Consider the following 22,516-nt stretch of genomic DNA (forward strand, 5'->3'; position numbering starts at 1 on the left):
TTAGAAATGTTTTTTTTTAATTTTTTTGATATTTTTTTGATGTTATGATTATAATGTTTTTTTTCATTTCATTATTTGTTTCCCAATTTCTGCCGTCATTCCAGTAAATGTTGAAATTTCTCTTTTGCACTTCCACTATGTAAGTAACGGGTATCTGATAGTCGGGGATCTCGACTATAGCATTCTATCTTGTTCAATTTATTTATCGATAATTTTGCTCTAGAATCAATACATTCGGTAATAAAAGTACCACCAACTGCTATCAGTAAATGCTATCGAGCTTTTTTATGAGTGCAGATATTTTGGCGTTTGTTTAGTTAGTCAGCCCCATGAGCTGGGCATTCGGTTAGTTCAGTTACCAGCGATAAGGCGTCACAGTTGGACGGGTTTTCTACCGGAGACATCATTTTGGCAACCACACTTCACCACCATGCCACCACCACCCCACGATCATTGCGGAGGACCACCTCATCGTCGTGGACCCGTGATTAAGGTCCAGATCGCACCCACATGGCCACGCCGCCATCACCGTCCTCCACCCCAAGTTGTGGTGGTGCAGCAGCAAGCTCCGCCACCGCCACCAGTTATGGTGGTGCAACAGGCTCCACCACCACCGTACTACCAAAATCCACCACCACCGCCCGCCAGCAACCACTACCACAATCCACAGTATTGAGAAGGAACTTTGATCTGCCAACTCCTTTACAATGAATTTATATTACGTAACCTTACTTACCACATATGTGTCCTCCATAAAGTAAAACACAATAAACAAAGATTAGCGAATTAATTTGTTTTGTAGATGTAATCATTCCTTCACACACATTCCTTATTTCTATTATCAAAATCTCAAACACTGTTTTTGCACCTCTTTATCTGGAACACCTGGTTAATTTAAACGGCAACCACTTGTTGATTTGTTGATGTCTAGCAGAGCTAAAATCTATGCTCTCATTTTTATTATTGTTGCAACTTCCGTTTTTTCTTACCGTTTTCTCTTATCTAAGAAAAATTACACCGCTAGCTATAGATAAGCCGGAATCAGTTAATATAGTAAACAAAATGCGAGGGAATGGCGAAACCCGATCACCTGTAATTGCAGAGCTGTCCGGTGGCCGTTATCAGTCCTTGGCGGATGACTAAGCCACCTTATCTCTGCCTCTAACCACTGGAATAATTCCCTCAAACCCTGATTGATGGAGCTTCGTAGTTCCAGTTTGTTTCGAGCGAGACGTGTTTTGTGTTGGCCTTTCCAGTACTCAACGCGTTGCTGGTTGGTGAAGTTGGCCCGGTTGACTGGTTGATTGTTCGGCTAGTTAATCAACTATGCAGTACTATGAAGATCCATGTGGCTGTCCTCCTCGCCATCACCATGGTCGTCCAAATATCGAAATTGATGTGGTTCCCGGTTGGAGTGGCGGCTACTATCCGCCGCCGCCTCCGCCTCGGCCCACCGAGGTTGTCTACATGACCCCGGCGGCCACCTATGTGCCCGGCGCCCAGGTGATGATGCCGCAGCCGTACGGTGGCGTCACGATGGCCACCAATGGATACTATCCACAGCAGCAGCAGGCCTACGAGTACCAGTACCAGTATCAGCAGCCCTACAACAATCCACCGTATCCGCAGTGGTGAACGAGTTCGGACTGGGAAACTAACCATCACTTCAATGTTCCACGACCACTTACAAATAAAATGTACTATCGATAGAGTGTAAGGAGCGATAGATAGCAGGAAAAGCAAAACAGATATCTCTTTGTCTTAATCTTAAGTTGAATTGGCAACGCAGAGTGGTGCAATTGTGTTGATAATGGGTTCCTAGGCAATAAGTGCCATTGAGGTTACAAATTTGAAAGCAACGGAAGGTGCGAAAAGGAACTTTCATGGTTTCTATCAACCATGTAAATATCTAACAAAATTACTAAGTGTGCTGCTAGACATTGACATCAAATAAATAAAGTCGTTTGCACTCCAACGAAAATACTCACGTGGTTTACTTTAATAAGCTCTACAAGTCATTTTCGATATCTGCATTAATGTGGAAACAATCTGCTATGAATCATAGATCAGAACATTAGAATTATGTCCTTTCCCTTGAATAGTAAGTGGTGATTCATGGAAACCTTGAACTCTCTTGACGAAATTCAATTCGCAATTTGGTTTTTATCAAATCGCGTTTATCAATTTTATTTTTATCGAAAAACACATTAATTCCACCTGACAAGATAACTGACTAAGCTACTGTGCGAAACGCACATAACAAAATTAGAAAACAAAATTCCCCCATTAGCGATAAAAATTGACTTAAATAGTTAGCCATTTGAAGAAGCAAGTTCAGTTCGACAAAGCAGCCAAAGGCATTCACTACACCACCGAGGATACAATACTTGGATAGTTTCTGAAGAACATGCCGTACTACGAGGAGGAACGTCGCCATCACCATCACCATCACCATGGAAGGCCCATTGTGGAGGTGGACATTGTCCCGCCAAGGATTCCTCGGCCAGTGATTGAGATCGGAGTGGGCGGCCGCTATCCACCACCACCGCCCAGGGTGGAGGTCATCACACCAGCTGCCGTCTACCAGCCCCCACCACCACGACCCATTATCGAGGTGGATGTGGTGCCACCAAGAGCCCCCTTCATCGAGTTCAACATTGGCGGTCGGCGTCCTCCTCCCAGGGAAGAGGTCATCATTGTCCAGCAGCCCCCGCCGCCCAGGTGGTAGGCGTGGTCGCATTGTGACCCTCCAAAAGAGTGAACAACGTTTAAAATATTTATTAAACTTCCTGTATTTCATGAGCAAGCACTGGAAATACACTAGAATACACGCAAATAGAAACTATAAACTAACTTTTTACAAAAAATAGGCCCTTGTATAATAAAAATAAAAAATAAAAAACAGTTCACCCTTTTATGTTTGAATTTCGTTTTGCTTGAGTTCGTAACTACAAAAATTATTTATTATAATGGCAAAAAGTCTACCGAAACGTTCACGCAAATATTTCTTCATATAAGCTGACGTTTTAATTCGGCTCAATCTTATTTCCAATGTAATTGTAAATCCGCTCGAAATATTTGCTTAAATAACTTAAATGCACTTTACCTTAATTGAAATATACTTGATTGGTTTTCAATGTCGGTTCTTGCTGTGACACATTTTCATATTGTGAATATATGTATACGTATATGCCAGCATTTATTTGCAATGTTAATGGTACAAATATGAAAATTGAAGTGCAGGCCAGTGCCATAAACAATGGTCATGCTTCCTTTTTCTCCCTCTATTTTCTGTATGGGTAATTGCTTTCGTCGTTTTTTATTATTCGTATATTATTTGATTTTGGTTGCTATCTGACTGGTGCGAAATGATTGATGTCCTTTGGTCGAAGCCAGCTTATCAATTATTGTAAAACTAGTGTTGTCAGTACATAAACATATTTTTAACTTTATTAAATGAAAACGGGACAATGCTAACGATCCAGTTCGCTATCTTGATAGTTTTCTCGACTTAAGTGGCTATTGTGTAATGAAACGTTCTAAAAAATATGAAACATTCTGCGGAATTCTTAGTAAAAATTAAACCATGTTTGCATATTGAAAATTATAGCATTCTTGCGGCATTTCAATTATAATTATATAACTAATTTGGCATATTTTAAATATATATAATATATTCCGGATGTTTGTGGGAAACTATCTTACATTACATTTTATTTTTTTTAAATCTTCTCTGATAATAATTTATTCAGAGAAAACTACTTTAAAATAGGTCTTTGATTCGTCACTCAATAATGAATGGTTAATGATGTTTAATTAAATATCTCTAGAATATATGAGTCACAGCTAAATAAAGGGATCGAGGGACTTCCCTGACAAAAAGATAGGGAGTCTTCTTATCACAATCAAAATTCCTCTATATAAATAAGGCGAAGACCTGGTCAAATGCATACTTAAAGGCAGTTGAGCCTGAACATTGACTAACTGCAATATCAACATCCATTTATTTTGCATAAATATATACTGAGTCATAATAAATGCACTAAATGAATGCTTGGGCTAAATGAATCACAACAGCAGCAGAAGAATTAAACTCGTAGTTAATCCATCATTGTAGTGATAACAATGTCCCCAATTGCTCCTATCGCAGTTGAAATGATCGTATATAAGGGGTATAAGTTATGGTAAAAGCCAAATTAGAGGGCAGTCGAGCTGAGAAAACTTAAAGGACAGCCTAGGCAAGACGGGAAGGAATCATGTCTGACATCAATATCAACCTCCAGTGCGCCGAGTGCAACCATCGCCGAGGAGTCTTGTACTACGCGAATCCCCTGGCTTGGGGTCGTCCTTGTCGCCAGTGCCGCAGGATGATGTCCAGAAATGTCGTGGTGGTGCCCACTCAGGTGGGAGTACCAGTTGCCACCAATAACATCAGCACCACAACTACTTTTGTGCCAGTTTCTGTGTCCACCCGCTAACTGGGAAAAAAAACTTTTTAAAATTAAATAAAACTTCTGAGCAAAACGAAACAATTTATACCCACTCTTACCTTTGAAGAATGGCGCTTTCATAGCCTTAGATTTACATAATTTGTCCTTTTCGATCACATTTGAGTAAGACTTAGAGTAGTAGACTTAGATATTGGGAAATGGCTTTTGAATATCATAATATGGGTAACAATTAATTGATTAATCATAACAGTCGTATTACATTTTTTAATATATCAGCTAATATAGCAGTTGCCAAAAATATCTATCCAGCTACACTTATATATTTTCCTTTATGTCTAATCAGCTTGCTTGCGGAACCAAGTGCATCAATCTCAATAGCTTACCCGAATTAGCATATGATTGTGAGCTACCCTGACACTTTTCCAGTTCCCAGTTGCCCAGGGTGACTCACGTTGTAATCCCAATCCGAAGGCAACCCCCAGTTGGGGAGCACCCATGAATCAGCGACCCCAGTGAACTGAACAATGCGATCAGCCAGCCCTGGAGGAATTGAAGCACTTAGGGGAGTCAGCAAATTTGATCGATCAATGTGCTGATAAAAAGGCAAAGAGGATTTCCTTATCGCGCTGAATGTCGAGCCCCAAAGCAAATAAAATATATATAGTAGAGACCACTAGGAAAGTGGACAGTTAGCGCTCCAAAGTCATAGTGAGAAGACACCAAGCTAGATAGAATAACGTGGAAAAATGAGTAACGTTAATAATGTTAATATCAACGTTCAGTGCGAATGCTACCATCGTCGGGGCCTCCTCTACTACGCGAATCCTTTGGCTTGGGGTCGTCCTTGCCGCAGATGCCGTCGCATGATGTCCAGAAACAACATTGTGGTGACCGTGCCAGCAGGCCAGGTGGCTTGTCCAGTGCAGACCACAGCCACCACAGTGATGCCTGCCCAGTGTGCAACCCACTGGCAGTCTCAGCAGCAGTCTCAGACAATGTCCGCACTGCCACCCAAGTACGATCAGGCTGTGGCAGCGAACTGAGAAACTCATGGATCTGCAAAGAAATACCTCTTAAAAAACCAAATAAAATTTATGTAAAGAACATTGCAAATTTTCATACCGCCTAAGTGATCAATTTGGATGTTCTAACCATTCATTTATTAGAGCTGTTATATTTGGTAGTACAACGAGCTTTACAAGAACTCGGAAATACAAAAATCGCTTTACAGTGTCACTGGGCGAAAATCTCAGCTGAGACCCAGTTAAATAGAAATTAATTGGCCCGTTGCTGCTGCAAGCCAGCGCTGCCAACTTGTGCAATTAAAACAAATTGTATCTAACAGATACACGGGGCATGTTAAGACCTAACGTAAATGTTGGCCAGGTGTGCCCATGCATTCGTGCAGCTTGTATACCCTAGTTCAAATTGCTTTGAGATACAAATGGATTATGATTCACAAGACCTTAAATATTGAATCAATTTAGATATTGCTGTTCACATCCATGGCTGATTAGTTCGGGTATACTGGCAGGCTACATATATATTGTAAAATATTTCCTGGTCCTTGAACTCCTTCACTGTTTTTTTAAAAAGCCGCTTTTCATTTGGAAGGGTATTCAGGCAAGGGACTTAATAACTCACTCGGTTTGCTGTGTGTGCTTTGTTGGCACCTTAACAAAGGTCTCCACCCAGGTTTAGCAGCATCATACAACTTTCCTGCACATAATAATTCATATTAAACTTGCTCCTCTCATCCCTTTCTACCCAGACGCCTCTGTCTTTTTATATTTCCTCAGCTGGGGTCACTCATTTATTCCCCGACTCACTTATTCATTCATTTCAAAGACAATGGCTGCATTACCTGTATATTACCTGTGCACATTTTGTGGGGCAGTCCGAAAATGAAGGCTAAAAGTTGGCGTCAGTGGCTTTTGTTGAGTTTGAACGCAAATACGTTATTTAACATTATTTTAGTAAATGTCACATACAAGCTGATTAAATTTTGATTGTTCTCTCAAGTGTTATCTTGTATCCAACAAATTCAGTACGGTATAGGTATCTGATGAATTCAGCTTTGCCTTTAATAATGTATACTAGTTCACGGATATTCTGAGTTTTTAAAGTAGGTTAACTCTTTTAAAATCCGCAAGCCCTTTTCCCACAAACTTAATGTTTTCCTTTAAACATTCGCTTCATCAGACGGCGGCGACCTGTTTTCTCCCTTGTTATAAACAAAGAACATATTATGTGCGGGTAACAACAATAGCCGTGGGTGGAAAAGCATTTAGGTGGGGTTGGAAAACAAGTTGGAAAATATATGGAAGCCGCTGCCTCGGAGGTAGTCAAAAAACAAGGTGTTTCCGACAATTTTTGCCTGCCCTAGGCCAACGTCAACGTCATTGTCGACCGTTTAGCGTCTTGGAAAATTCCGAAAACGATTAAGGGGGTGGATTTCAGAGGGTGTTAAGTAGCTGGAGTACTTAACCCCTTATTTTCGTCGTTTTCTTGACGATTGAGAAACCTGCAGTTAGCCCCAAATGATTTCCCCAGCCTTAAACCATTAATTAAACTCAACCCTTGCTTTTTCCCATGCCCATAAACCTTTTTGGTGTTCTCGTTTTGATTTTAGCCTTTGTTATGGTTAGCTTTTGTCTACTCGTTTTCTGATATTTTAGCCTGGAACATTTTAATTGTGTTTCCGGTAATTTACACTCTATTAAAAAATTGACTGCTCCCCGAAGTGGACCTTAACCCTTCACTGCCTGCTCTTGTGCAATGTCAACCCATCAAAAGTATCGTCATTATCATCAAAATTTTGAGCAGCCAGTCCCTAAACATCAATGGCTTTTGTCTGCCTCAGCTACTGTTGCCAAAAATCAAATTACATTAATAACTCGAGTTGGGCTTAAATCAAGCCCACAAAGGTGGCTGCTCTTCCCAAAGTCGCCTTCGATTTACCCCTTTTCACTTAGCCAATCATGATCCCTCTCCCACTCTCGACTCATCAAATCTGCTGGGGAAAATTGTTTCGAAATTTTAAACAAAAGCCAAAGACCAAAAACGGCAGGTGGAGAAAAAGAAGGCGATGGGAAAGCCGCACATTTTCGAACATTTAACTAGCCACGCCCACCAGTTGCCGCCTCCTTGCCACACACAGGCAAACCCTTTTGTTGTGATTGTTCATTGAGGCATTGAGACATCTGAAAAGAAGAAGCTTCAATATGCAGAGCACTGAAAAAAATATCTTAACGTTGAAAAACTCTCAACTGAAACTAACACAACTTGGTAAACAAAATTATTTAGCTGAATTGTAGCTCAAAATCAGATTTTGAATAAAGTATTTGAATATCTTAGACATTATTTTTCTCTGTGTGTGCGAGCAGTAAATCTGGGAAATTAAACGCTGTGGGAGGGAAAAGCGGGGCAAATCCAGGCAAGACGAACACAGAGTGCATTACCCCTTCCTCTACACAGCATGCATGAAATGTCTATTCTAATCCGGAAATTAAATTCCATTTAGAAATTGTCCTATACAAAATGTTTGGTCAGACATGCACCATCCTCCTCAACGAGAGTTGGTCTACATATATGTTCGGGGGATAACTATAGTTGAGCACATGTCTATATGCTTAATTTATGGTGAGCTCATCGGCCAACTGGAGCAGCAGCATGAGCTTCACATTGACCAGAAACTTAACCCAACAAAATAGTTGGAAATTCCCCCAGGAGCAGCATTTACCCCAAATCGAGTGCAAACCAGTAATTGCCTGTGAATTGGTCAGTGCGGTTAATTAGTTGTCCAGAACACTTGGCAGATTTAGCTATTATATTTTTATTTAGGTGCTTCGTAGATTTTGTATACATCCTTACTTATGATAAGCAAAAACAGCAAATTGCATAATTGTTAAAATACTACATTATATTTGTATAGTGGCAACTAATATTTATATTTATATACTCCTTAATTTTTCAATGGGTTAAAAGCATGTGCATCAGCAGTGCAAGGTTAAGTCACGTGTCAGTATACAATTAAAATCTTGACTAAGAGATAGAACCCCAAAAATCACCGGATGTAACCCGCAAGGTGAATGTTTAAAAAATGTATTTATAGCTAAGCCAAACAGCTTTGTCAGTCGCTTACGTATTCAGCCAACAGTTTGAGATGTGGTACTCACTTCTGGATTTAAATATCCCCTTTTCCTGCGACTGACACATAAAATGTGTCAACTAATCAAAGGCACCAAATGCTGAAAGTACCTGAGGCAGGCAAACAATCAAAATATCAAACTGTCGGCCATTTGAAGTAAAGTAATAGAGGGATTGCATCCTAATGCGTGAAAGCCATTTGCTTTATTTGCTTTTTGTACACTGAAAAGCCAAACAATAATAGCATTAATTTGCACTGAAGAAATTCGAAGTTGTTTAGTTTCAATTTCAAGCTGGTCACCACAACAAAATGCTTTATTATTTACTGAATATATTCTGATTTATACTTGGTAAATTTTTTTTTCTGTGCACATTGCGTATGTGCAATAAAATTCTTTATCATTCTTTATTTGTTACTCCTGTTTTTTAGAAAGTTCGCGCGAAAATGGGCAAATGGCAACGGCAAATGTTTATGGCTTGTTATTTTGGCATAAAAGCATTGCTGCCACGCCCCCTATTTTTTGTCATATGACGTGACCGCCCCCCACACACGCGCCACAAAAATTATCATTCAAAATAAAAGGCAGGCGCAGAACAATGAAATTGTCAAAAAATGTAAAACGAGACACGCATCAAAGAGGCGCGTTTGGAGGCTCCAAATTGTTTTGCCAAACAAATAAATTTATGTTGGCAATTTGGAAATGAGCGTGGGGTTTTCCCAGATAAATAGAGCGCCACTTGAGATGCTCATTCAGAGCTAATAAAAATTACGCAGCAATTGCAGATGCAAAGGGGGCAAATAAAAGATAAAAAATAAAATAAAATAAAAGGCGGCAGCAGCAAAAGTTCGAAAGTGGAAGTGTCGACACTTGCAAGTGTCTCCTTGGCGTTCCTTTCTTCGCCCTTAACCCTTGTGCGCCGGGACACGTACCATCTAGGATCGCTGAGGTCTCTATTGAGACTGGCTATTGCCAGTTCTGCCCGTGCCCCCTGCCCCCAAAGGGGAAAAGAGGGGGGCAGGGGGTCAGAAGGAAGCGTGACGCAAATGGCAAATGAAAAGCAAATGAAAACCAGAGCGAAAACTGCTCGAATATAATAAGAAATGTAATCAGAGCGAAGGGATTGTAAACGGGGCAAGGGTCATTTCAACACTTGAAGTAATTGTATGAACTACACATTTTAAAAGTTAGCGCAACCTATGCACTAAGAAATATTTAAGCAACTGCGAAAAATATATACGTGTAGAAACTGAAATATTAAGCTATACCTTTTTCGCACTCCATCATGCCAAAAAGACCAAAAATCAATGAATATGGAGTTTGTACTCCTAATTAGTTGTATGAGCAATTTTTTTGCCTGCAGTGCAGGAAACTAAGTCCCAAAGATTTCGTGAGGTTAGCGCCATTGACCGGAAATGTAAAATGCACTTAGCACACATTTCCAGCTTCCCCCAACCCAAAAAACCCGAATCCCCGCATTCCCACACAGAAAATATCGCTATCAATAAATTCGCACGTAGCCGAGAAAAGCGGGCAGCGAGTTTTCCAGGGGGCGTGGATTTTCCGAGGTGGCAGGGGCATTCTGGTGCGCTGGATAATTGCGAAAAGTCAGTGCCAGAGTCAGCTGTAATTCCTTTTCTTTGGGCCACCGGTCGGGATTTTGTTCGTGGCACTAGCAATTTGAGCTTTTTGAAACAAACACGCGTCGAAGCAACTAAAAATGTTGAAACGAATCCCGCACACACTTGATGGTGCTGGAAAAGTGAAAGGGGGAGGGCGAGGGGAATCGGGAAATCGGGAAATGGAAAGAAAAGCTGCTGTGGTGACTGCTTTTAGCGAAAATTGCTTCATTAGAACTGCGGCAAAGGATTGAGTTGCACTTTTTGCACCGAACTGCAAGGGCCAGGCAACAAAGATTCTACATTTAATCAGGTTTCCGATGAAACCATCTGGTTATCCTTTAATTGGATTTTTATTAAACGAATCTATGTTTCATCACTTGCTGCTGCACGTTATAAACTCTTATGAATGGAGAGCACATAAACTATTTTTGGAGGAACTAATACCTCCGTCCAGGGTATTTCCGAACTTTGGAACTCGGCAGAACTTGTGCATTGCTTTTCATTTCAGCCATGGCCTAATGAAATTAAAGGTGGAGCACTTTTAGACTAATTGCTTTAAATGCGTGTGGCCAAACAAGAAAAGCGATTTCTATTTCAATGGAGATTTCCGTGTTGGCCGTGCTGATTGTGTTGCTTTTATTGGGGCCTCTGAAGCTCGTTTGCATTCATAAATCAAAAGAGCATGTGTCTATCATGGTGCCGCCCCCAACCCCCCTTGGCCCCACACTTTTCTCCCCAAAAAAGCAAACAATAGAAGACCGTAGAGATTATATAGAAATGGCCGCACAATAAATAGGCGAAAATTGTGAAAGTAAAGCAACAAGAGAGGCGGCCAGCAAATGGAGCATAAATTACACATGGCCCATAGAAAAATGATACGCCGCGAACATAACGCAGATGCCTGGAATTTTTCGATGCCAAAAATTTAGCTAAGGCATTTTACACTGCCAAAAAGTCTTGTTTCTCGTTATTTGAACATTTTATTAGTAATAAACAGGGCACAAGTATTCTGTCGACCTGATACCTTAGAACTATAAAACTTTTATGAACAGGAACGCGTTTATTGCATGTGATGCTGGGCCTTTTTTTCGAGTGTACTCATCATTTATAAAATCCCTGGCTGGGGCGATTGCTGTGCTGCTTTTGGCATTTATGGTCATCAGCGTTTTCGGTCGGAAAAATGAAGTTAGCCTCGCGCTGTCTCATATCCGTTTCCAGTGCCCAGCAAACTAATCGCGTTACAATGAAAATTGATGATGCCTTGCTAAAATAAAAATAGCAGCGAAAACCTAAACCCAAATGCGAAATGCGAGAAGTACGGGCCAAAAGCGTTAGTTGAGTTGGCCAATAACTATGCAACATATTCGAGGACCGCAAAAGTGGCCGAGCAATGTCATTGACTTCGTTGCCGTTGCAGCCACTTAAATTCAATTGACTCGATCCCCCAGCAGCAACAACAAATGTTTTGGCAAATATTGTCAACCGAGTTGAGTGGCTTAAAGGGGGTGGCAGTGGGCGAAGTGGGCGGAGGAAGTGGACCAGTCAAATATGGGCGGGGTCAGTGCAAAGTTAACAAAGTTTTCGCAACGAACCAAACCAGAAAACCAAACAACAACGACGACAGCAGCTGTAGAGTTGTACACTGAAAAAATATAGCTAAAGCTCTTATTTAAATACAACAATGCAGATGTGTGCCTACACTTAAAAATGTTTTTGAGAATTCTATTCAATAATAAAACGATTCGATATTAGGAAATCAACAGATGTTTTGGAAAAGTAAACATATTTTATATTTCACATTCACTAAAGTTGTACATTTGTTTTTATTCATTGATTTGATTTAAAGAATTAAAACAAAAGGGTGCGCAATTTTTTCCAGTGTATTTCCGTTTCGTGTCCATCGCGTTGGCTACTTAACTGTGCAGTCGACCAGGCCCAAATGTGTGGGCCATAAAAATGCAACGAGGCTCGCGAATTTTCTGGGCCTTCCGCCTGCCTGCAAACAACAATTGGGCCCAAAATTTGGAATGCATTTGATTGAATTGAAAAGCTAAACAGGCAAATTGAACGAGGCGAATGGAAATGAGAATAAAATGCACTACAAACTTGGGAACAACTTTTAAGGGTATTTATATCTGATGCGAATATTTAAATATTTACTCACTCACATTTAATCACAAAAACTACCAACATATTCAATTAGGCAAACCAGATACTTAAATAAATATAAAAAAATAAAAAATAGGATTTGAATTTCTATTAAAATCAGTTTCGATTTCATGAACATGTGTGAGTAAGCCTGCCTGTGTGCGTTTAGTCGTTTTGTTTTTGGCGGTTACATGATGACGCTTTTACATGGCTAAAAAGCATTATGGCATGCAAAGTCAATTAGGGTACAGCGACTACCGTTGCCAGGGCAATGATCCATGCAGCCCCTGCACAACCCCCTTTGCTGCCCCTTTTCCACGCCTCTGGGCAGCCAAATTGCGGGGCGTCTGGGGGGGGGCTTATAGGTCGATTCCCTGTAAGTGAATCCAATCCATATTTGTTGGAAATTGCGTTTGGCTTTGGCAATTCGCTCCACCTAAATGCCTTATTCCCCAGAACACACGCACTTGATGAGCCCAATTTCGGTTGCACTCGAAACAAAGGGTTTCATTTTAAAGTGCAACACTAATTTTAATAATTACCATTAGCTAGGGCAGCTAGACAACTGAAGTTTAAAATAAATTCTGGAAGCTGTAATAAAGTGTTGGCTCTGAGCTTGTGAGTAAAGAAAAGGATTAAGTTGTATTATTAATTTTAAAACATAACTCAATGGTTTGCTACGTTTTCGGGCAGTGCAGCCAAGCAAAGGGTTTTTGTTTGTCAATTTGGCTGAGTTTAGGAACGTGCTTGGCAAACGATTGAACGATGTCTCCACGGTGATCCCTTCGGCTTTCAATCCTTTACCTTCGCTCCCAAAAATCCATTGACGGAGCCCCAAGAAGCCGAAACATAAGTTTATTTCTAAACGGATTTCTCGTTGCCTCGAGGCTTCAAAAACCTCTCCTTGGGGCAAAGCCAAAGAAAATATTAAGAGCACATTACACCTCCAACGACGGATACGCTGGCATTTATCGTAAACTTCAACTACCACAGCGGCATGTCAAGGATGTCCCGAATTCCCCGGGCATTTAAACCAACATGACACCTCACAGATTTTGTGCAAAGCGAAAGGGGAAATGCTACTGTGGGTGTATGGCTTAAATAATACCCAAGGACCATATCAATATCGGCCTAATGGCAACGACAATAATGGACATAAAAACCAATGACAACTCGCAGCGAAAAGACGAACAAAAATGCCAGACAGACTACAATGCGAAATGGTAATTGCGAAATGCGAAATGCTAATCCAATTGAGTGGCAGACTGTAATAATCATAAACAGATATTAGTTATTTACGGTCCTCACCCGAGTATTAATCCCGTCCTGCGCCCGCAAATTTCGTAATTGCCTCAATGGTCCATGACCGAGTTTCTGGCCAAGATTTTGGGCCTCACCTAATTGCAGTAACCGCTTGGCCGGATATTCTCTTAATGGCTCGCAACGAGTTCAAAGCCGACTTGGCCCAATAGTTTTTCATTAGTCCCGTGGCGAAAGTATAAGCCCTTTGATGGCCCTCTTTTAAGTCTAATTAACTGCTAATAGGCAATGAATCATTATTACTCAAATTCGGAGGCGGAACGGCTGACGAGCGACTCAAATGGACTGGGAATCCTTTGAAAGTGTCGTGTGCTGACCGCTGAAGGACATGCGAGTAAATCCTTAAGTAGGGCTAAAGGGTTAAGGGCAGTGCGAACTGGAAATACTCTTCTCTTCCGGAAAACTAATAATGTAACTGGAAATTCTGTAACTAAAACAGTCTATTCACAGAGGACATATTCATTATTGTGGCTTCTGCGACCAGGCAGAACAATCTTTTAAGCCATCGCCATCTGGCTAAAAACGTTGATTACGGGAGATTATATTATTAAGGAATATAAAAGAAGTAAGAAAACCCGTGCTAATTACTTCACAGCTGAAAAAGTGTGTCTAATTCCAATTAAGATGTGAGTAGACATAAATCTTTCTCATAATCGTGCGTACGCCAGCGTAATAAGCCCCACCTGCATAAAGATAAATCCCTCCCAGAATCTTGAGATAAAAACCATGATAAAATTGGCATTTATTTCAGGGGGCCCAGTCGATTCGCAGATCAAGTAGCACCATGTTACGTTTAGCAATATTTTGCTGTCTCCTAGTCTCTAGTACTTCTGCCAAAATAAATGAAACGGAAATTTGTGATGATATTGCAGCGATAAAAGCGCAAGTTTCTAATGTTTTGGCGGACTTGGAAGCCAAGTTTACGTTTTGTGAAATCGCCTATCCCTCGAGTTGTTCAGCTGACTCAACCAATAGCAGCGAGATACTAATTCGCGTACCCGAGTACAGTGTAAAGCCCTTTGAAGTGGCCTGCGATCAGCAGAATGTCGGCGGTGGCTGGACCATAATCCTGCGGAGAACCGATGGCAGCGAGGACTTTTACCGCGGATGGGCTGACTACAAGGCAGGATTTGGCCAACTCAGCAATGAGTTCTTTTTGGGACTGGACAAAATTAATGCGCTCACCAATGCGAAGACACAGGAACTGTTGGTTATGCTGCAAGATTTCAGCGGTAATGAGGTCTACGAGACGTTTGATAACTTTAGGATCGGCAATGAGCACAGCAACTACACCCTCGAATCCATCGGAACGGCCAGAGGAAATGCCGGAGATTCCCTCGCCTACCACGTGGGCAAACCATTTGGCACCAAGGATCGGTATTACGGCGATCCAAAGCACAATTGCTGTGATGTGTGACGGTGCTTGGTGGTACAGCACTTGTTATAAGAGGTATGCATATTATTGATTGTGCTTTTAAAATGCTATTTAACACTATTTTAGCAACCTGTGTGGGTTATACGCAAATGAGCCAAATGAGGGAAGATTACACTGGCTAACTTTGCAAAAAGACATAAAACGTGCCGAAATGATGATCAGACCGAAGACCACATCTTCAAATCGCCCTTAAAAGTGATTGTTAGCTACATACAAAAAATTTTAAATATTGTTTGCAAGGAAACGATAATGTTAAATCTGAAGTAAATGTTAAATTTATAATTTTTGTTGCTCAATTTTTATTAATTTGTTTCAATGCTTTTTTCATTAGCAAATAAGTTTTGTGTATATACTACAGTTTATGCACTAGTTAGTAGCTGAACTTTTTTCTTGGCAGCACAACTTTCTAAAAGACTTCAGTCCTATTTATATCCAACAAGTTTTCAATGAGTGCGTCCAATCCGTTCACCAATTCAATATGCCGGCCCAAGCCATTTAACCCGAAAAGCGTATCATAATTCATAAATAAAGTGTGACTAATGCCAATGAAAGAGGACCCAGGGCAGAACTTCAACTCCAGCGAGTGTAACTGCAATCCATTAAGCAATAAAATTCATTCATTTATTATTTATTATGATTACAGCCCCATTGTTCTTCCTTATTTTTTCACCCACTCCATGGATTTTCCTGCCTTTCCTGCTTTTGTGGGTGGACTTTAAGTGGTAATTACAGGGCGCCACGCCCACACATGAAATGGAAATGGAAATCGTAAACATAAAGCTAAGAGGCGGCTGGCAAATGAGCCAGATCCGAAAGGAGTGTATATAGAAGGGGGCGGCCGTTCAGGGGGCGGGGCCGGTCAGGCTAAGCAGATCATAAGCGCAAAGTGCTCTCAATGGGCGGAGAGGGGAAGAGGAAGAGGCAAAGGAAGAGGGTTCGTCCTGCGTAACAAATGCAATAAATGCGAAAAAGGACTTGCCAACAAATGGCGACAAGAAAATCAAGGACTCGCACAGAGATTCGGAAGTTTCAACTTCGGAATACTCATTATTTTATCATCATATTTATCTGATCACAGACAAAACGGTTATGTGTTTATAAAAAATTACGAGTATTTACATATACTTTCAATATGTAGAAATAATTGCGAATTAAATTTCTGTTCTTATATAAAGAACCAGTAAACAGTGTGTCCTTGCGACCGCAGGATTAATGGGTATCCGTAACTTTTTCTTGCATTGGGCCACAAAGAACTTTGCAAGGCATAATAATAATTCGTAAATTGATTGTGTTTAGTGAAGTTTGAATAAATTCACCGAACGAATGGGAGGAAAAGCAGCAGACGGATCGGCAGGATAATCCACTAAAATTTACAGCAAACGGAAACAGCAACAGGAAAAGTCAAGCAGCCCAGCCATCTTCTAACAAATAAAAATAAATTTCTTACTCAGTGTGGGAACCAAAAAAGCAAAAAATAGGAAGAAAAAATCCAAAGGCGAGCATATGTGCGTTGATGAGTTAGTGGGGAGTATCATCTGTAGAGCGAAATAAAAATGGAGGGCAAAGCAAAACTTATGTCTGTGACCAGATAAAGCGGGAAAGCTGCCATGAAGTGGAATCGAGCCAGGAGGACGAAGTCTGCGGAAAACCCCTCGATGGTCCTGCCCATCTCTCCACGACAAGGACTATCAAAGTGAAATGCTAAAGCAGCCAAAAATCCACGAAATAATGGCAGACACAACATGGAAACAACTGCGACAACAACGCATGAGACGCCAAAGGATCTGGAGGGAAATCGTCGGGCAGCAGGGAAAAATGGAAAAATGAAAAAGAAAGGACACTGTACAAATTGAAACTGGGCACATAAATTATTTTAATTAAGATATTGAATACATTTTGAGGCGTTGGAACTGTATCTTATATCTATAGTAAATTTTGTTTGATTTGATAAAGTTTGAATTCTTTTTTTCTAGGTATTGTCGGTCAGAAGAAACCTATTCTCGCTGTGTAAAAAAAACAAGGAGGGACAGATTTTTGCTGGAGTTGGACACCATGCAAGTGATAGTGAAAATCCTAGCTGGAAGCCACGGCGTCATTGTCTTGCCCACCAATGCCATTTGGTGTCATTTGGCATCATCATCAATATGGCTAAAAGGACAATGCGTTAAATGCCAAGCTGCAGGCTGTAGATGTGCCACGCCCCCACTTTCCCGACCCGCCCCCGTCGCCATAGGTGACATCTGGGCAATGAGTGCGCATATAGCGCTGTTTTCGGTAAGCTCTCGCAATTGCTTTCTGTTTTTTGGTCTCCGCATGTGGGGGAAAAAAGCGATATAAGGATGGGGGCAAAGATCCCCATTGAGTGTACTGCCGAAAATGCCTATCGCAATTCTTTGTACATATATTTCATTTCCTGCGCTGGAAAATCATTCAAACTGAGATGTGTGCGCCGAAAAGTATGCAAGTCTTCTTAGTTTTTACCCAACGGTTTGTTTCTCCGCTGAGCTACAAAAGCATAGCATACTTTCCAAGGCTTGTGCGAACAAACCGCTGAAAAATATCTTTATTAAGCTTATTTAAGTTAGCAATGGCAAAGGATTTTGTTTTATTATGCATAATTGTTTATTTCAGATGTATGCTATTGTATCAAGGAACTTGTGTCCCAACACAATAAGTCAACTCAGTTTACCTCTCTGGCGTTAGCAAATATCGAGTTGGCTTCAGGTTCTTTATGATTATCCATAGCTCACTGGCCACTCTTAACCCACTCCACACAGCCTTTAACCCCACAGCGTCAGCTCCCCTGCCCCCTTTGGCCAAAGACTATCTATCGACAGTTTGCACAAATGGGGCCATAAATATGCATTGTGTCACATTAGAGTGTGTGCGTGTGTGATCGAGTGTGTGTGTGCGTGTGCGTGCGGGAGTATCTATGTGAGTTGGCAATATGTCACTGGAGGTTAATAGATTTTCCTTTAGCGTGTCAGCGGGGTCAGGGGAAACGCCGGCAGGAAAATGGGCAGAACGGCCAAGGGGGCAAATGCTCCTGGCGGCGGAAAGGGGTAAATGGAGCAACACATTCGGCCAGAAACACGGCTAAGAACGCTGCATTTTCACTTGACAATTTTGAAATATCCCTAGATTTATGGATGCACAAAAAAAATTAAATATACACTTGCTAATTTAAAAAACCAATACCATATCACTACTGTGCCATAAATTACTTATGCTATTTCTAACATTGAATATTTATATATTTATCAACGATTAATTAGCTTTTAAGCTTTAACAAAACTCCCCAGACAAATGACGCGATTACCTTCCATAAATTCTACATCCAATGGATAACAAAACTTGATCAATGGCAAACCGAAAATTAAGTTAGGGGGAAAGAAATGTGATGCTATTTAATTGCCAGACGTTGGAATTTCCAGATTCAACTCCTTCAACAAAGACATTCGAGATTTGGGCATTGCGTGAGTGAAGTTTTTCCCGAGTTTTCCCTGTTTTTCCTGTGCTAGACGCCTTTCACGGGTTTCCCTCCCAGAGGCTGAGCAGTTTTTATTAGAAAAAAAGAGGACGAGGGGCCAGCAGCTAATGGATTCTATTTAACTTCCACTGACTGCTAATGGATTTTTCTTGACCCCAAATGAAAATGCGCATCGAAATGCGATTGAAAAATGCTTATAAAAAATAGAAGGAGGAAGTAACATAGAGAGTATAATGGACACACAAAAAAAAGCGAATGGACCAGCAACAAACGAAGCTAAATGAATTGAAAATGGAAGTGAATTGCAATGGATAATGGGGTTGCAGAATTGACCCACCTGGTTGTAAGCCAAGTCATTCTCAGCCAACTTGATTCGGTCCCTTATTAAAGTTATCTTCGAACTGAACATTTCCAGTTACATTTTGACTGCGAGCTCGAGAAGCGCTAATAATTACAAATATTCCCTAATTTTGATGTGCTCAACGAAAGGAGCTGAATCACCTGAAAGGGCCAGAATTAATGTCCAAAATAAAGTTATGCTCCAACAAGTTTTCTTTATGACTCTGCTGCGGTGTAGGTGGGAAACAATGCAACACTTTTCTGAAAATTCTCCCACCAAAAACGAATTGAAGAAGCGAAGAGTCGACTGAAATAAATCAACTTCCGCTTGGTTGGCCGTTGACTCGAAGAACCAAAAAAATAGTTTAAAGGGAATACTTGCAACTGGTCGTACCGTGGACTTGCAATCTACGGCGGATTTTGACAAATTACAAATAATTTGTATTTTATAATGATACATTTGCATACATGTAAAACTGAATAAGTGTTGTATTGCTTTAAAACTCTGTTAGTTTTCAAGAGCAGTGAAGTGTACCTAGTTCTTTAAACTTTTTAGATTAAATTGTGCCAAGCTACATGGCTAGTCGAGCACACCCATTGGACAAACCGCCAAAAGGGCGTTCGAAACAAAAGTGAGAAGCCAAGAAGGCCTTTCGGCGACCCTCTGACATAACTGCAAGTCAGTCAGTCATCAGTGGCAAAGAACCTGGCCACCTGTGGGCAGCGAGAGAGAGCGCCATACACCACGCGAAAGAGACGGCTAGATGCGGGGTGCATCGGCGTTCCGCTTGAGATGCACTTGCAAACGGAATGCTTTGCATACGAGACAGCCATCTGAAAGACAACAAAACCTGACCTAACCAACGGCAACTTCCGGTTTCTCGAAGCGCGTTGAAAGTCAGTCCATTTCTCTGAATCCGTCTCTTTCTGCTCGGCTATCGCCATCTCTTTCGCCATTGTTGCGCACTTCACACACATACGATAATCATTTCACATTACGGTAAGATAATGATTTCATTATGTATTTTTCATGTTATTAATTATATACTTCATACGCGCCCGCGCGCCGCGTTGGAAACTAGTGGGAAAATAATTATTGGTCTACAAAATTTTCCTCCTTAAGACAATATCATGCTGATAATTGTATGTGCGCCCCTTGTGAAAAGGAAGTTGAACTGGGCTCCAAAGAAGAAAATACATGGCATCTCCTAACGACAGTTGCGTGTTGCTTGATCTTGGACCAAAACTTGTATCATTTTCCAGTTTGCAGGTGTAGGATGTTGAGATGGGTTTTTAATGGCATTAGAAATTAACTGCGTTTTCTCGGGTTGGAGAAGAAAATTGGAGTTGCGATCAGTGACCCTGAACTCGAGTCCGATGGTAAACAGTCTTTAATTTAGGGTTGAAATGGATTTAGTAGATACGCGAACAATATGTAGGTTACTTACTTGCTTCAATATATTATCGTTTAAAACGATTTATAAACCTAAAATATGCATAAATACTAAGAATTTTATACCCAAGTTTTCCAACTAGGTTAATTACCTCCGCCTAATGTTCGATCAATCATAGATAGAACTTTTCAGCTTCAGGCATAATTATTCAAAAGCAGTCCAAACTTAATCCCTGAATTCGAATAATGTTAATGCCTTCAGGTCGGCTCACACATTCTTTGTTGGATTTCTTTGATCTTTTGAAGGCGTTCCCATTGGCGCCAGTTTTTACTTTGCCACCAAATTTTATTTGGGATGGTCTAATGCCATGTGTTGGTAATTAATCAATCAGAAAAGTGTGCCTTTAGCAGAAATCTCTAATCACTTAGATGCCTTAGAATCTAAGAAAGATTTCGTGGATCTAGGTAACCAGGTATTTAATACGATATTAGGTGAGTATTAAGACTTTTCGAATGAAAATGTTTCATGGCTGCTGCTATTTTAAAGACAATCTTATACACAGTCCATGGCATGGCATGGATTTTCCAGGAAAATTCGAAATAGAAATTGTGGTCAATGACTTGATTTGTTTTCATTGCCCAAATCGAAATCAAAGGTTTCGATGTGTTTGTTGCCCATGTTGAGTTTGCAATTAAACCACAAATGAAGTCACTCCTGCAGAGACACATGCACATCGTAATAAGTCACGCACAATTGCACAACCACTCGAGCACCCCTCGTCGGTCTTAACCCTCCGTTGGCCCCCGCTTTGCCGCCCTTAACCCTGCCAACGCCTGCATTTGTTGTCTGTCCCCGAGGTGAAGAGAAGCCAACAAGAGCAATTATTAACCATAAACAATTGAGAAGTTCCCACAGTTCGAGAGGGTTTCCCTCGAGGAAAGAGCAGCTGTACAAGCACTTTGCGGGGAGGGGGTGGGGTAGGCGGAGGCGGAGGCGTTCCGCCTTACGGGGTGGGACCTGTAGCAGGTGCAGGGGCGCTGCAGGGTTAAGGCTACTGTGGTAGGTGAGGGTGGGTAAGAACCAAGTGAAGAAACCCGAGGAAAACTTGTTGAGCTGGACGACGTTTTCGCAGCGCTTCGTTGACTTCTTGCCTGCACGTTGTTCTGGAGGTTATGGGTTAAGGCAAAGCGCAAAACGGCAACGGGGGGGTTAAGGCAAATGATCAGGGTGCGAGGGTCGCAAGACATATTACTTAACCCTGGGGAGTCTCCGGCAGCGGACCACTCCTCATCATCATCTTCATCATCATCATCATCCTGAACATCGCCATCAACAGTGCTGAAACAAAATAGCTGTTAACACAATACAAGGTGGAAAATGAGGGGGCAACGGCGGGTTAACAGGGGGCCAAAGAGGGTGGTTTTCGGTCGACAGGGGGTGGCGGTTGGGTCACACGGCAAATAAATCACGTAAAATATCAATTTCACAGCAAACGATGAGAACCACATTCGCCACAAGATACAAAAATTGGCCAGACGCCTGTATTATTTTAATTAAATGTTTGAAACATAACAACATATAACATATTATAACATATTTTTTAAGTTACATTATTTAATTATCTAAAATTCTTTTTTTTTAAACTTGATTTATTCGGGCAGTGCAGCGACTATTTCAATTGAGACTTTTGTTAGTTTGGCTTCTTCTTCGGCACCCAACAATAAACAAAATCAAATTTCTATAAACAAAAACAGTGGCCTGCAATTGCCAAATGCCAAATGCCGAATGTCGAATGCCAAAAAGGGTCATCAGGTGAACAAACAGAGGTAAAAATAACAAAAAGTAAGGGGTGCTCAAGGGGTTGTCCCGACAACCTGAAGACCAATTAATTGCAGCCATGGAAAAACAGTTGCCGGTCTTCCTTAAGTAAGCAAGTCTTGTTTGTGGACGGCGGCATGGAGGAGTGGAAAATGCTAGGGACGCATCGAGTTTTCCACTTCAGCAAGGAGTCAATGCCGCTGAGGAATGGGTGCGGTGGGGAAAAAATGAGGAGTGGATGAAGTGATAAGGACAAAGGCTATAAAAGTATCAAAGGCCTGGAAAGAGGAGCGCTTTTTAAAAGCCTTTAATGGAAACGGCGCGCTAAGAGCTTCATCCGGGAAAAAAGAT

General features: G+C 41.1%; 6 protein-coding genes across 6 annotated transcripts; all 6 read left to right on the forward strand.

Moving 5' to 3' along the window:
- The first annotated feature begins 306 nt into the window (after positions 1–306).
- LOC6542347 (leucine-rich repeat extensin-like protein 3) lies at positions 307–787 on the forward strand. Its single transcript, XM_001968598.3, has one exon. It carries the CDS (start codon positions 431–433, stop codon positions 674–676), a length of 246 nt encoding a protein of 81 aa, XP_001968634.1. The 5' UTR covers positions 307–430; the 3' UTR covers positions 677–787.
- A 411-nt stretch (positions 788–1,198) lies between these two features.
- On the forward strand, positions 1,199–1,866 carry LOC6542343 (spliceosome-associated protein 49). The gene has a single exon (XM_001968599.3). The coding sequence runs from the start codon at positions 1,327–1,329 to the stop codon at positions 1,633–1,635; it is 309 nt and encodes a 102-aa protein (XP_001968635.1). The 5' UTR covers positions 1,199–1,326; the 3' UTR covers positions 1,636–1,866.
- Positions 1,867–2,302: 436 nt separating this feature from the next.
- LOC6541147 (leucine-rich repeat extensin-like protein 3) lies at positions 2,303–2,904 on the forward strand. Its single transcript, XM_001968600.3, has one exon. It carries the CDS (start codon positions 2,408–2,410, stop codon positions 2,726–2,728), a length of 321 nt encoding a protein of 106 aa, XP_001968636.1. The 5' UTR covers positions 2,303–2,407; the 3' UTR covers positions 2,729–2,904.
- Positions 2,905–4,250: 1,346 nt separating this feature from the next.
- Positions 4,251–4,478, forward strand: LOC26526142. Its single transcript, XM_015159970.2, has one exon. It carries the CDS (start codon positions 4,257–4,259, stop codon positions 4,476–4,478), a length of 222 nt encoding a protein of 73 aa, XP_015015456.1. The 5' UTR covers positions 4,251–4,256.
- Positions 4,479–5,137: 659 nt separating this feature from the next.
- On the forward strand, positions 5,138–5,557 carry LOC6541565. Its single transcript, XM_001968601.3, has one exon. It carries the CDS (start codon positions 5,198–5,200, stop codon positions 5,492–5,494), a length of 297 nt encoding a protein of 98 aa, XP_001968637.2. The 5' UTR covers positions 5,138–5,197; the 3' UTR covers positions 5,495–5,557.
- Positions 5,558–14,473: 8,916 nt separating this feature from the next.
- Positions 14,474–15,106, forward strand: LOC6542167 (ficolin-1). Its single transcript, XM_001968602.1, has one exon. The coding sequence runs from the start codon at positions 14,474–14,476 to the stop codon at positions 15,104–15,106; it is 633 nt and encodes a 210-aa protein (XP_001968638.1).
- Positions 15,107–22,516: the final 7,410 nt, after the last annotated feature.

This window comes from Drosophila erecta, unplaced genomic scaffold, assembly GCF_003286155.1.
Source record: "Drosophila erecta strain 14021-0224.00,06,07 unplaced genomic scaffold, DereRS2 tig00000055-arrow-pilon, whole genome shotgun sequence".
Lineage (NCBI taxonomy): Eukaryota > Metazoa > Arthropoda > Insecta > Diptera > Drosophilidae > Drosophila > Drosophila erecta.